The following is a 14,991-nucleotide window of genomic DNA, read 5'->3' as shown; positions in this document are numbered from 1 at the left end:
TGCTATTACACTGGCACAGACCGTGAATTCGTTTTTTTTCTGATAACTGAAACGGCCTTTTTCCAATGCCACTTTATCAATGGAGTACGGTGGTAATCCTTTCAAATTGAAAACTCCCCGTTCCACAATCGTTTGTTTGTTTTTAATTTTTAGCACAGTTACGATATAAACACTTAACCGCTAGTCCAAAATCTCGCACCACAATATCGGCTTGAACCGCTTTGAAGGTTACAAACTTTGAAAACGTGTGCACATTGTCCCATGGCGCCTTACGCAGTACCCATGCACTTTTCGAGTTATCTATTGCATAAAGTTGCATCCGCCGTGTTGCCGTGTTGCAAAAGTCCAGCCAAGCAATCGCTATAGCCGAGCGATTGGGCGCAGTCACGCAGACCAAGAAACGCGCAGGCACTGACCGTGAAAGAATTGCTTAAAAACAAACGATGGCAAATGCGAATTAATTTCATCCATTTCCTTTGCGGCTCTTAATCTGTGCCGTTTGCCACCTTTGTCACACACACACATAAATATGTACCATGGTTCACTGGTTCGCCGTGCAATTTATTATGGTTGACATGTTTTTCCTTCGTTTCTGTGGATTGTTTATTTTCCGGTTGCGCAATCAATGCGCAATATTCTTTTAAAATAGCGAACTTGGAAAAAAGATGTGATGCTTTTAAAGGCGAAGGACTTTTTTTTTTAATTGTAATAACCTCTTGCTTGTATTTGAATTGAAAACAAGTTGGTACAAAAATGGTGAGGAATTAAAGTTTTTAAAGATCATTATTTAAGATCATTATTAAAGATTTATTAAAGATCATTATCATTAAAGATCATTATTTTAAAGCGATTTTTTACTCATTATATTAACATTCAGTTTATATTAATATAAGTTAACAGTTCAGCAAAAGAAAGAACGTTTTCCAACTAACCGTAGCATAATTGATTGTTGTCATTAATGTTGCTTAATGAATAATTATGAATTATGTTTAATAATTTAATGATAATTAAAGGAAATAATGTAACTTGTTTCAGTAAGGATCTTGTGTTTTTAAGTCTCTCAACAATTTAAGACAAATGCAAACGATTATTAAAAAGTGCTTCACATTGATCATAACACAAGACATAAAAAATAACAAAGTTCATGCCACTAGTGGATGCAATTTCGGCACCCTTGCTCCCAAAAAAAAACACCCTCCCACAGCTTATGGGGCACGTTTAAAAAAATAAAATAAACAAAACCACCATCACCAACGAACAGGCCCTACTTTGTTACCATTTTTTATCACCGGCATCATCTTGAAAGATACAGCTTCATTTGTCGCTTCGGCAAATTAGCCTCTTGTTAGGCAATGGCTTTCGATCTAGCAATTAGAAGCATAATGAAAACAGCATCAACCCTCACGCGTCCCAGCCAGCAGGCGCAACCGAATGATCGTAATCTAATCATCATCATGTTTTCCCATCCATCTTCCCACATTGCTTCACGCGGCTGCAGTCACGGCACGGCCACGGCACAGCTGCAGCAACGCACTATCTCGGACGCGGTTGAATAACTTGCCACTTGCTACTTGGGTTGGCCGCTTTGCTCCCCATCCGAATGCACTGTCGTGTGATGGTAATGGGGTGTTGCGCGTCTCGTGCCATACTCTCTTGGGCGGCGGTCAGCCACTATCGGGGGCCTTTCGGTTCCCTTTCGAACCGTGTTTAATTACCGAAGTTTGTGGTAAGCCCACCGAGGGTTGTTTCGCGTGAAGAAGCGACAAATTGCGGCAAATGTACAGGCTACAATTGCCTCATTGGGCTTTCGTTTTGAGCGGTTTGCAAAACTGTACGCCCTTTTTTTTTGGCCCGAGTGGGCAGAGTTTATGGAAAGTCAAAAGTAACGCTCCATACAATAACCTACTTCACAGAAGAGGTGGGAGTTTGCTCCCAGCATTGAAGATGGGTTTATGATGCTTTTGTCTTTTTAGAACAGTAGTTTAAGAGCCACTCGGCTATAGGCGCTCTGCACGCTAATCTGCATTTTTATGGCTGCTTTGTTTCGAATGCTTTCGGTTTTCATGGCCTTTCTTCAACGCCCCTTATCGCGTGCAGAGTGTTTTTTTGTCTTCTTGCTAGCACGAGATGTGCTATGCGCACTATGCGCAATATGCGTCATGATTTTATGTAACATTCATGTCACTAGACACTCAGCCCGATCGATCAAACGATGCGATCTGTGACCGGTTCTCGGTAAAGCAGTCATCCATGCGATTTGCTCGCTGGTACGTACGATTGCTTCAATGGGACATCTTTTCTACATGACCTCTACTTTTGCTCTCTTATCATTCGAATGCAACTGAGAAGTCCTACTGCTATGCTTGGCAACACAGACCATTTCCCGGATGCATTCATTTGTTATTTATTTTTATTATTTTTATAGCATTTACGCTTCTTGTCCGAATCTTCTAAATCATTTCAATAGCCCCATTGCCCGCTGGATTCCTCCGTTTCCTTCATATTAGCCTTTCAATGTAGCAACTACTCAGCCAAATGTTTCTATTTAACAAATTATCAACTAAAAACGCGCGGCGTCAAAACATAACGCGCGCGCCGGTACGCACACGGAATCCCGCCACGAAGGTGGAAGGTTGAGTGACCTCATTTCTATACAGCGTCTGTCTCACTCTCATTAAGCACGCCGGGTTTCGCCAACCTGATGGAGTCGGTCTTACCGTCCTGCCGCACGGAATGCTACTGGCTGCTGGCCCGGCCAGATCGCGCACCGTGCCGAAATGCGGTCACTTTTCGGTGTAATGTTTGAGCAAAGCGGGGTGGCCGCCGTGTTGTGCCGCTGTGTGGGTACAGTATCGGACATTAAGATAGGACCCTTTTTTTTCAATGCACCGTGCACTTGTTTTGCCACGTTACTTGTGTTTGTGTGTGTGTATGTATGTGTGAGTGTGTGTGTGTGTGTGTGTGTGTGCATGTGTGTGTGTGTGTAGTAGTAGAAAGAGAGTGTGCTTTTTAATGTGTATTAGCAAGTGCGCGGGTTTGTGTCTAAAAAACATAGCTTGCCATGATGTCATATTGCGCTGAAATTATTCTTATTATGTGTGTTATCATGTGAAACATTGTGCGTTTACACTTGGATAAAAACTAAAGTTTGCATCAACAGCAGCGCTTGTTCCTCGGACGAAAACGCAGGTGTGCTGTTTCATGAATGTGAATGCGACACCGGTGCGAAATGGACACGCGCACAATAGCAATGAACTCGGCATTCCCTCACAGGTGTTTCTCCAGTGCACGCCATTGAAAGGCCTTCGTGCATCTCTGCGTTGCACGTTGTGTGCGAATGGTAAACTTTGTGCGTGCATTGAGCTGGCGCGCAGTTATTCTTTTCAATGGGCGTTTTGTTTCATGAGCGCGGCAGTATTCTTTTCTCGATTTTGAAGGGAAGACGCTTACTCGCGTACTCGTTGATAGTTTTATCCATGCGATGTTTTCGCTGCTCCAAAACGATGTAATTCATCGCGTATAGAAGTAGAACGCAGGCAGAGCACGGGATCAGCCGTGTCCAAGTTTTTAACCAGCGCGTTCTTGACGGTCCAAGCAAGCAATGTTAGTAACAATGGGTCGAGGTAAACGTTGTACCGATCATCAGCGCCATATGTAAAAGCGAATGGCTGCTGCTGGCATTAAGCGCAAAAGGATCGAGTTCGTAAAGTGCGCGATCGTTCACTTTTGTGGCAAACGCGCTTCGGACAACCGAAACGTGCTTAGACAACTGAAACGCGCTTGGACAACCGAAACGCGCAAGTCAACCGGACGTCCTCAGAAGACCACGGCGAAAGAAGACCGTAACATTGTTAATATATCGAAAACACACTGATCGCGAGGGCGGTGGTCCTGCTTATCACACCAAAAACCTAACCCAAAACACAAAAAAACTACTTACAAATCTATCCGAAACGACCTACTTGTGAAACAAACACACACATCAATACACATTCAAACATACATCCACACACACATACACACACACACACACACACACAAACACACATACACACACATACACACACACACAAACACAAGCACATACAAACCACACATAAACTTGGCCCAACGGGTGCACGGTGCGTTAAAAAACCAATGCCCTATCTTTCTGTCCGATACTGTATGCTGCGGGTTTTTTTTTTTTTAATTTGCAAACTCCCCCTTTCAAACGCAACCCCGGACACGTCACCGGTGTGGCATTTTTGGCTTCGGTTGGCGATTTTGAAGCCGCCAGGATTGGGAGGCGGGCGAGCGTGCGCGTGTGCTCTGGCGGTCGGGACCGTAAGCCGTAAGCTATTACTTATTTCGTCATTTAAATTTCTCGATTGCAATAAGAATAATCAGTGGGTACCGAAAGGGGACGAACGTGGGAAATGAGTGAGCGTGTGGTGTGGCAGTGGTTTGCGGGAACAGTGAGACGAACGACTGGCTCGGTAGTCGTTAGACAGTAGGGCTCGAAAATGGGCCCACTATTGGCATCTCAAGTGGAACCATTGTTGTTTGGTGTCCATTTTTTTCCTCTTCCTTCCCGAGCGGAGCAAAGGTCTTTGACATCAATCATGGGATTGCATGGTAATGTGCATGCTTTATCTTGTACGCTTGCCAAAAAAAAACCTCCTTCCAGTCTTTAACATTCCGCATGTTTCCAAACGTTTTGCCAAAACTTCGGCTCCGCAACTTTTTTCTCACTTCGTAACACGCCACAAGCAGGGGCCGGTCGCGCGAAAGCTTTGTTGGCGGGCTGTGCGTTATTTTTATTTTCTTTTATTGCCTCTCTGTGTTCAAAGTAGTGTGAAGTTGTAAAACTGTGTAAAGGCACGGGACGAAAACCGTCAAATAGATATTCATTCCCCATGTGGGAACTGTGTCAAGCGAGGTGACGGTGGGTGAGAAATTGCCGAATTTTAAAGAGCAGCTTTACTACGCCCGATTACACCCGGAATTCATTTGAATAGAGTGATTTTTTGGTGGCAGATTTGTTAAACATCGCCCAGCGACACAAAGGCGACAAGATGCGCGAACATAGCGAATGAATCAATTTGGCGAGTCGGAATTATGCAACGTTTTCACCCGCGAACACATTCGGATGAGGTACAACAACAATAATACAATAAATCATCGATATTTGGGAGACTTCAAAAGTGTTTGGGAGAGATGTCCACAGGTTAAATGACTATTTTGAAAGGAAGATGACACGACACGAGAGGTTGGGAGGCAGAACCCCATTCCTGAAAAGACGCATTAGCTATGCAAGTAGTACTCAAGAGGTTAAGCAATTTGTCAAACGATTAGGTTTGTATCAGATAAAATATGCGATTTTTACATATTTTTCTTAACTTAATGTTCATAATTTGTTTGAATTAATCAATCAAACTTAAGGCCCTAGGTGGGCAAATATTAAAATTGAACCTAAAATATCTAAATCAATGTCAATACGCCATTCCGTTTGCTTATCCAGCAATTTGTTTAAGCTAATTGAATGATTTTACCCTGAGCTTATAATTATATTTACGAACCTGTTCGGCAAGACACCACCCCGGCAAAGCACTCCTTGGGCAAGATTACGGCGTAAACGGTGTGAACTTGAATTCCGGGTTTACCGCAGGCCGAAACAAATTGGTTTAAAGTTTCCCCCAACAAATTACAACTCCGATACTTTGTGTTGTTTTATGTCACTCCACTCGTCACGCTCAGCCTTCCCGCGTATTCTGGCTTTTGTTTCTGTTTTGGTATCTTTATTTTCCTTCGTGTGCCCCAAAGGGAATCGCTTATTATCTCAGTCGATTTAACATCTCTTAAGAGGGTAATCACGGGCTGGTTTTGTGTTAGCAAGGGAAGCAAGGGAAGAAGGAATATGAGGTGGGCGCGATACCTCTATTAGCGGATCATTTGTTGCCCTCACGGTTACCTCGCTCCCGCATCGTGACGCCCCTCGCAAGTGCATCTGTTGGACGTGTACGTTTCATCCGTCTGCCAACCAGTCGGCCAGTGCATTACATTCTCATCTCACCTGGCAGAGCACCACACGTAACATGAAACCCGGCACGAAATTCGACACGCCGGCAAAACATCGAAAAGATCCTTTGGCACCTTCGCCCAGCTGTGTAACGTAAGGGGAGGATCAGACCGTGCATGCACACGAACGCACGACTAGAGGGCGGCAGAAGGCGAAAGAGAGACAGAGAGAAAGGCCTGATGGGGTGAAGAAAGCGGTCCCCGATGCGGTCACGTTAAACATCGTACTTCCAATTAACCTACCGGCGGCGCTATCGCATTACCGTCATTCATCGTTTTATTTCTGTCTTCTGTTTGGGCCGAGTTCCTCCCTAGTCTGGATTTGGTTTGGTGGCTTCCTTTCTTTTGTGTCGCTTTCGCCTTCGCCGGCCCCGCAGTTCGGGACTTGTTCTTGACTATCTTTTCACTTTTGCTCTAGGCTTTTCCTGTTGCTTTGTTATGCTCATTTTAGTAGTGTGGCCTTAACATTCGTTTCACTTTTCCTTTTCATTTTTCATTGCTCTTATTTGGGACTTGATTTTGAAGCCTTAGGCGGGAGCCGCTAAATGAGAGGGAGTTACTGTGAAACGTGCCTGTTTTGTTAATTATCAAGTTCAATCGGTAACAGAGTTAATTTGAGAATTTTCCAATTTGTCACCCTTGCTCTCCCTCTCCGTTGAGAATTCGAGCGTGATTAACAATCTGATTAGCTATGAGCGGACAAAACAGCATCTTCTGAAACGCGCGCCTCCTCATCCAATTAACGTATGGTTTCTAAACGTGTTTAATTAACTTTCGATTTCACTGTTCTCATTCCAGATTTTCTCTCGATGAAAATCCAATCGATAAACGAACGGAAAAGGCCTGTCAGCGCCTAAGGAGAGTACCAGGTTTCCAACCAAGCATTTTGGTGGACCATTATATCAAACCATAGACAATAAACTAGTCAACTAAACTTGCAACGAAAGTTGAAAACGTTCCCTGAAAAGGACGTTAAACGACAGTTTGCGAAAGAAGCCGAAGCACCCAAACAGCAAAAATGAACACCGTACTGCTAGAATCCCGGCCGTACCGGCCGTTCAAATCGAGCGAGGAGTATCTGTACGCGATGCGCGAAGATTTAGCCGAATGGCTCAACACGATGTATCCGGACCTGCGCATCAACGTGGAAAACTTTATGGACCGACTGGATACGGGCGTTGCACTGTGCAAGGTAAGTTTAGGTTACGCGGAGTTGATTCATTCATAAATGTTGCCAATACCGATGGTAGCAACAGCTTGTAGCGGAATACGGTCGACGCATCTCTTACACGCCAGCTAGCGTGCGCGTGTAATATTTCTCACAGATTTGGGCTTGTGGCACAGATTGAAGTTTCCATTGTGTAAGCATTTACGGCTACTACTGTCCGGCTGTGGTTTGTTATTGTTATTCACTACCCGTGCGGTCCTTTTTTGCTAATCCAGTAAAAGTTATAAAATTGCAAAGCCGGCTAAAGAGCAGTGCTATAAAATTTGTAATTTATGTATATAATCAATGCAGTCATCACTATTTAAGGTTAAACCAGATTGATGCATTGTCCTTGCGTAAAGTTGCTTCGGTGACCTATTTAAGTTGATTTTTACCCTTGAGAATATTTGTTGTAGAATTATGTTAATATTTTATTATTGGCTGGAATCTTGTTGTAGTAGAATTTATTGTGCCACTTTATGTCAAGTGGTTCGAATATATTGCATATGTTTTTTGTTTTTCTTTTTTAACACGTTTTAAGAATATAATTGTTTCTACATCGCCAAACGTAATTGATGTAATCTACAAATGTATATCTTAAACTGTGTAGAATTGATATGTACAGCAAATAAAATTGCCTTACAAGCGTGTCGCCATTGGAAACTTTCCAAAACCTAACCCTTGTTTGAAGCTTTCAGAATAAAACAATTGATCACCACCCTACGCGTGTTAACGTGATCAGTAACCTTGCATCAATTAATTGTCCACACCCCACCAAGAAGAAATCCTAACCCTCATATGCATACTTTCACGGCTCGTTGGAAACCATTTGCCTTGACGACTCCTTGACTCTGGTAGTGGGGTGAGAGGATGGAGTGTTTGAGTCGTTTCATTTATGGAATGCATCTCGGCCCCATCCAATGCATTTGTACACTCTCCAGCTCACTCGGCCTCAGGCGAGGGGATAACCGTTTGGAATTTATCACCCGTACAATCCGTTCCGAAAATTGTCGTCTCCATTAGTAACCGGTTGGCATGCGGAATCTTCCGGAACGGCGTTGAATGGTTTGGAGTTCTGATTGTTTTAATTAAAACGCTGCATTTGCTGCTGTTGCTGCGCCGTACTCATTAACACCAATTAACTCGTGAAGATGACTCGAGGGAAGCTCGAAAAAACGAAAACAAACACAAATATCGTCCCGAGCTGGGTCTGTCTGGTCTCCGTCCAAGGCCCAGAAGACGCACAAACGTTGGCATTCCGTCGCATTCCGTAAATCAGCGCCCACACGCGCCACCGAGCGATTTGTAGTAAGTATTGTTCCAATTTTCTGTCCTCCGGGCCTCGAGGGGCGAGACACCATGAGATCCGGGAGGCGGCTGGCTTACTGGGGGCGCGGGAATGTACGTGTATGCCCTCGCATTTTGTCTGCTAAATTCTGGGTAGAAACTGGTTTTTACCATATTCTGCTGGTTGGGGTTGACTTTAAATACTACAAATTGACATTTGGTTTCAACTTTCCGTTTAGGGACCGTTTCTATTAGGGAACAGATTGTGGGATATCATTTTCGATAGTTGCCGATAGCTTGATCTCGCCAAGGGGTTGCAATTTAATGTATTCTTTTGAACACAAACTCAACATTTTGGACAATGGTACCGGTGGTTCCACAAAGTCTAACAAGTCCCACGCGTAAACTTATCGGATATTGTTGGTGCAACGTATCGTCGTCCTATCAATGGACAGTTTCTTCGGCAACGGCCAAACAATACTTCCGGACATCCTTCGTGCCAGCGACCGCTGGGTTGCCTTTCTTTTCCCTGCGGCCTTATTAGAATCGCCTGTCAAGGTTTTCTTCCCCCTTTTGTGTTGCCCTGAGGCGCGCCGGTACGTTGATCTTTGCGCCGTCCGGGTGCGGAAGAGTCTTCTCCCAGCGCCGCCGGTGTATGCGATCTGGCGCCGCATATCACTCCTCGAGACCTTGTCGCCTTGTTGGTGTACACACAGAAGGTCACCCGGAGGAGAGCCATGCCGCCACACCGCAAGCATACCTGCCCGATGCTGGATAAGGAAATTGCCACTCGAACCTGCCGCTTGCGCTGTGCAGCAAACACACAGCCGGGACCCATCCGCGACCATGATCTGCAAATGATGACGACCTGCTGCTACACACGGCAACTGCGCCTCGGCGACGAAACAACCACCGCGCGCTGCCGATAGGCGACGACAACGACGACCTGTTGAATCACACCGGTGGGGCTCTATCGCCGGTCGCCGTTGATTGGGCCGACGTTCCTCACGCACGCGGTGTGCTCCTTATTTGGCGGGAATCTCGGTTCTGTTTTTGTTGCGGTTGTTTGCGAGATCCTACGTGATACGTGTTCGCGGGTAGAGATTCGTGCCACTGCTTCCTCGAGCCAAAACGAGGAGGAAAAAAATGAATGACTCTTGTTAAACTAACAACAACAAAAACAGAAAACGAACATCAAACACACAACATGAAAATAGGAAGTTGTGTAGCGCACGGGGTGGTCGTCTAGCAGAGAAGGAACGTGTAGAAACGACATGTGATAGGAGGGACGTGATGCGTGCATTGCTCTAAATACGTCGTCACGCTGGCGGGCCAGAACTAGAACCACCGGGTAGTGCCGTGAGTGTGGCGTGCCTACGCCTTCAAAGTGCAAAGGGCAGGACAAGCGCTGCGAAAGTGTTCGCTGCTCGCGGTTGAACGATCGTGGCGCAAAATAGAAACCCATTATTGCACACCAAAAAAAAAAAGAAACTCTCACACACACCGGTGCGTGGTGCATCCCCCTAATCGTCACCCGCGAGCTGCTCCACCGAGTTGAGAGGATGCGGAAGTGTGTACCGCTCACGTCCCTGGTTTGATGTGATCGCCACAGCAGCAGCAGCAGCATCAGCAGCAGAGGCTAGTTGCAACGATCAAATGCGGCCAGCATGAAAGAATGGGGCGTTGATGGTGGTGATGCTAGGGAACGCATTTCACCGACCGGTAGGGAGTAATGACGGGAACTCCCCTAAAAATAGTCCCTCGAATTTGTGGCACCAGCGCGGGCCGTCCTCACAATCATCTGACACGTCGTCTCCCTTGCCGCCGTAATGTTCTTACCACGGGCGTGTTTGATACGGGCAGTAGCGCAGCATTGCATTCTGATGCTCTCGCACGGTGCCGCCGGATTTAATGGCAAGTTGTTTCATTTTGTTTTTAAACCTACGTCCGGGACCCACGTGCTCCTCCTCCCTTCTCGATGCCCGCGTGCCCATGGACGGAAGGATTACCTCCGGCGTGAAAGAACGACGACGACGACAACGATGACTACAAATGGGGAATGAGAATTTATTTAGAACAACTGGCACAACATAGCATACGACACACACACACACAAACTCATGCCACCAGCATTATCGGGCCAGGAGGGTGCAGCTGAAAGGCCAACTTGCTCCATCACAGAGAAAAAAGAAAAAAAGAAATCCAACAACCAGCTCAACACAAAAAACGGATGCTGGGCGTATGCTGCACACAAGGGTTCTAGCGCTTGGGAGGTTTCACTTTTCATATGCACCATAGACCACACAGACACACATACACTGAAAGTTCCTTCACACTTCAAACTCGCCCCCTTCGCCTCCGCTACCTTGCCAGTTATGCTATGCGGGTGCCACTATACACCGTCGGCCGTCTTTCTCAGCGGCTCAACGTCAAAACTAAACGGGACACACACACACACACACACGCACAGAACTAGTTCCTGCGAAAGGGCGGAATAAATTGGGTTGTCGGTCGATGGTTGCCTTTTTAGAAGGGGGGTTTTTGAATTGGCTGCAATTGAACGCTTTATGAGCTCGTGAATGCGCCTCTCGAGTGGGTGAGATGGGCCGGCGCGGGAAATGGCTTGAATAATCGCTTATCAACCGGGGCGGCAAGCGGCAAGGATGGAATGCAGCTACGGTGGCGGCACTGTTGCTGGGGCACAGTCTACTGACGTTTCGCTGCAGTGAAGCGGGCCATACCTGTCCCCGGCCCCATCCCGCGTCTGTGCGGGCTGTAAGATTCGGAAGGATTAGCGTGAGGCATGCAATCTATTTGGTGGAACAGAATTTAGGGGGAAGTGTGATTTATTTTTAACTGTACGTTCTGTTCCCGCCGTGCGTCGTTAGAGTTTGCCTCAACTCTTTTTGGATCGGAATTGTGTTTATGTTTAATATGAATGAAAAATGGTGTTCTAACAAAATTTAACATTGGTTTGGCCGACGCCCTAAAATTTTACGAATATTGCGTGCTTTCGAACTGCAGATTGAATTTCCGCTGCTCTGTGAGTAACTCTTAATAGCATTTGTTATCATTTCTTAATTTTAAAAAGTTTTTAAGTTTATTTCTTTTCCAACCACGTCGAGTCTGCGCTTCCTTGTCAGCGCCCCTTCGGTGTGGTCCATTTATCAATCACAAGCCCGCGCGCGCCATTTTTGGTCACCGAGGCCGCGCGCAGGTTCGGCAGCGACGTTACCCCCAGATTGTGTTGCTGCTGCTCACCCACTCGCGAGGTTATTGGTGATTGCTTCGAACATGCACACGCGGGTTCCTTGAACTTTTGGGCACGACAAAACAACGCACACGCGGGCATGCCAGTCGGATTGTTGGGGCATGGGGCTGCTCTGGGTGGATTGGTCGTTTAGTGTCAGTACAATTAAATTGAAGGAATTTTAATGCCCCCGATTTGGAACGATTTCATTCATTAGATATATCTCTGCTGCCACGAAATCCACGAGTACACACGCTTGTGTGTACCTAATGTGCGGTTTTGGCATTTTTTGGCCGTGTTTGTTCCAGCTGGAATGTTTTTAAAAGCTTTTGCTCCACTCAAGGACAACGGCACAACTAACAATGGGACAATGTTTCTGCTAGACTGGCCGAAGATGATCTTTCGAGATTGAGTGTGTGCTTTTAAGATGTCGTGCAGTTTGACAGGTAATATAGGTAGAGCAAGTGTTCAACCTTGCACATAGTCAACTTTGTAAGCGAGCAGTGAGTTAACATTGATCCATTTACGCTATCGGACAGTGACAATCTTTGTCTTGCTTTGTCAACGACGCGTTGGAGTGACATTGAGTTGGGTTATGTCTAATGTTTGAAAGTGTTTATTGAAACTTCCATACTGCTTAGGAGGTTTTTAAAAGTTATTGACCCCGAGGGGGTAAATTTTACGACTACGCGCTGACTTAGCTTTGAATCCAGTCGCAGAACATTTCGAAGATGACACGATCGTTTACGCACGATCGTCGTTAATGTTTGGAAGATCGTTAAAAATTTATGTCAACTATATCCCATACCCAGCCACAGACAAGATCCGATTAGAGGTATGAGGTAAATAAGTATTGATCTTCTTCTTGATCACTTAGCACCTCTCTTTAAGAGGCCGTTCTGCGAGGAAAATTTTACGAGCATTTCAGAAACAAGCTTAAGAGACCGGATGAAACGATCGTCTGGGTCGGCAGCAGTTGGGTTTACGATTTTATTTAAAGCTTTAAATCGTTGATAAACTCCAAGCATTTCCATAACGTTCCAATTCGACGATATGATTTGTTTAACGTCCGCTTTTATTCCTTTTAAACGAATCCAATGTCGCCGTTTTGGCGTTCGCTTCTCATTAAAACCTGTATTTTTGTGACCGTGTTTTCGCCACTCTTTGATCTTCGATCTTGCAAAGTAGTTTTGCGCTAAAACGGTTCTGTTGTAAGCTTTGCATTCTAACGTCTTTCCTTCTCGCCACCTTCACCATCTTTACCCATGTGTCCAATCTGTATGTGTGTGTATGTTGACACTGCTTAAGAAGATTAAACATAAGAGACAGAGCAGCAAAAACAATAGCTTCTCCATATTATTGAAGGATCCGCATCAAACTCCACACCCATCGCGCATCTAAACAACGCCGTACTACGATCAGAGACCGCCCGAAATGGCCAAACCTTTGACCAAGCTCACTTCGCTAGCTGTGCTAATAGCGACCGCACAGAGGAGGTCGCCAGTGATCTTGACATCGGCACCGGCACCGTATGATTATGGCCGCCTTTGTGTCTCATCTCATCTCATCTCCATAAACCGGGTCGCCGGAGCGGCAAAGTAGGCGTTAGGAGCGGGTTGGACGCGACGCTAGTGTTTGACCTCTCGTTTTACTCCCCTTCCACCGAGTGCCGGCTCTGGTCCAGCGACACGCGCAATGGTGCAACCGCAACGGTTTGTCTCTCCGTGTGCCGCGTGTCCAACCATTGTCAAAAGTCCAATCCATGTCGATGGACCTGCCCGCCGCCACAGCGTCACACGAGCATCGCGAGCTCTTTGACAGGTTTCAGTGGAAGCGTGGGAACTGTGCGGCCGGGAATGAGGTGCCGGCCGAGTCTGTTGGGCGCACACGCGTAGGTGTCCAAGCGCTGGAACGACAATTGACGTTTTGTTCTTCGTTATATGAGGTGAAGCACACACACACACAGACAAACATACGTAGCCATACAAACCGGTGGACAAACGTGTCGCTGTACTTAGTGGATTCTAAACCCCCCCCCCCCCCTTGTCCCCACTGGTTGAAGACGCAATGATCGCCACACGATCGAAAAGCTCACGTACTACCCCATCGTCGTCGTCGTCGTGATGGCGTAATAGGTTGGTTTAAGCTCGTTCTTTTCTAGTGCCCGCGTTTTTTTGCGGCCATTTGCGTTGGCTATTTTTATGCGCCTTCGCTTGTTAGTTTCCTATCAATTTGGTTCGCAAATGAAGCCTCTAAGTGGTGGCAGGTCGGCCCGCTGCCGCTGCACGCTTCACGTGAAATAGAAAGCAAAAAATCAATTTCCTCACCAGTTTTTAAGGGGGGGGGGGGGGGGTTTGCGGGGTGGGTTTGCTAGGGTTGCGCGCGGCTGATGGGGTTGTCATGATGCGTCACGATTCTGATGCGCGATTCTGACCACAGCGCAAGGGGTGTCAAAGCGATGGAAGCAAAGAGTGGATCGAATATTTTGTGTTGCGAATTGGACAGACTCTTAGAATAATGTTGTATAAATAAATAACCTTTAGTTTAATACAGTTTAGCGTCGTTTATCCGGACTCATCGGGACTCGGGAGATAATGAGTTAAAGGATATATTTAATCACAAATTCCTGTTTTTCTTATTTTTTCTTATGTTTTGATAAAAATTACCCATTTTTTATTAGATTAATGTTTTTTCAATAGAAATATTTGAAATTTGCATGAATTATACAGGAAGATACACGGTACGTACCTCTTATACGCGGATTCGGAGATACACGGTTTTCTAAATTTGACAGTTCTTTGAGCAAATTGTACTGATTTGACACATCAATTATCAAATGCCAAATAATTTCCGTTTTGATCGAATGTTGAAAAACATTTCAAAAGATTAAAAACTGTTATTATATACGAATTAAATGTTAAATTGTATGAAAATTAGTGATATTTTGGCTAGAAATCATGAGATTCGACGAAGATTCGAGAGAAATCACGCGGAAATTCGAAATATGCGGTCCCCAGTAACTGTGCATCTCGGGGACCGTCTGTAGTGTTTTTTGTTGTGACAATGTGCTCTGATAACCGTTTGTTTTTTAAATATTCTCCTTAGGACGCCATGTATAATTTTTATTAAACTGTCATTTATCAACTGTACGGATAAACGGACAGCCGGATAAAAGGTACCGGATGAACGG

The 14,991-nt window shown here is 45.5% G+C and overlaps 1 protein-coding gene across 2 annotated transcripts in view; it reads left to right on the top strand.

The window, feature by feature from the left end:
- The window catches only part of LOC1269492 (GAS2-like protein pickled eggs), a 35,789-nt gene that overhangs the window by 7,342 nt on the left and 13,456 nt on the right, over window positions 1-14,991 (top strand). For both annotated transcript variants that reach the window (XM_308133.6, XM_061649800.1), the window contains exon 3: window positions 6,856-7,249. In XM_308133.6, the coding sequence (XP_308133.6) occupies window positions 7,076-7,249 (174 nt within the window). In that variant the 5' untranslated portion in view covers window positions 6,856-7,075. The remainder of the gene's footprint in view (window positions 1-6,855; window positions 7,250-14,991) is intronic.

Source organism: Anopheles gambiae, chromosome 2 (genome assembly GCF_943734735.2).
Source record: "Anopheles gambiae chromosome 2, idAnoGambNW_F1_1, whole genome shotgun sequence".
Lineage (NCBI taxonomy): Eukaryota > Metazoa > Arthropoda > Insecta > Diptera > Culicidae > Anopheles > Anopheles gambiae.
Note: the sequence above shows the minus strand (reverse complement) of the source record. Positions and strands in the feature narration are given on the sequence as shown.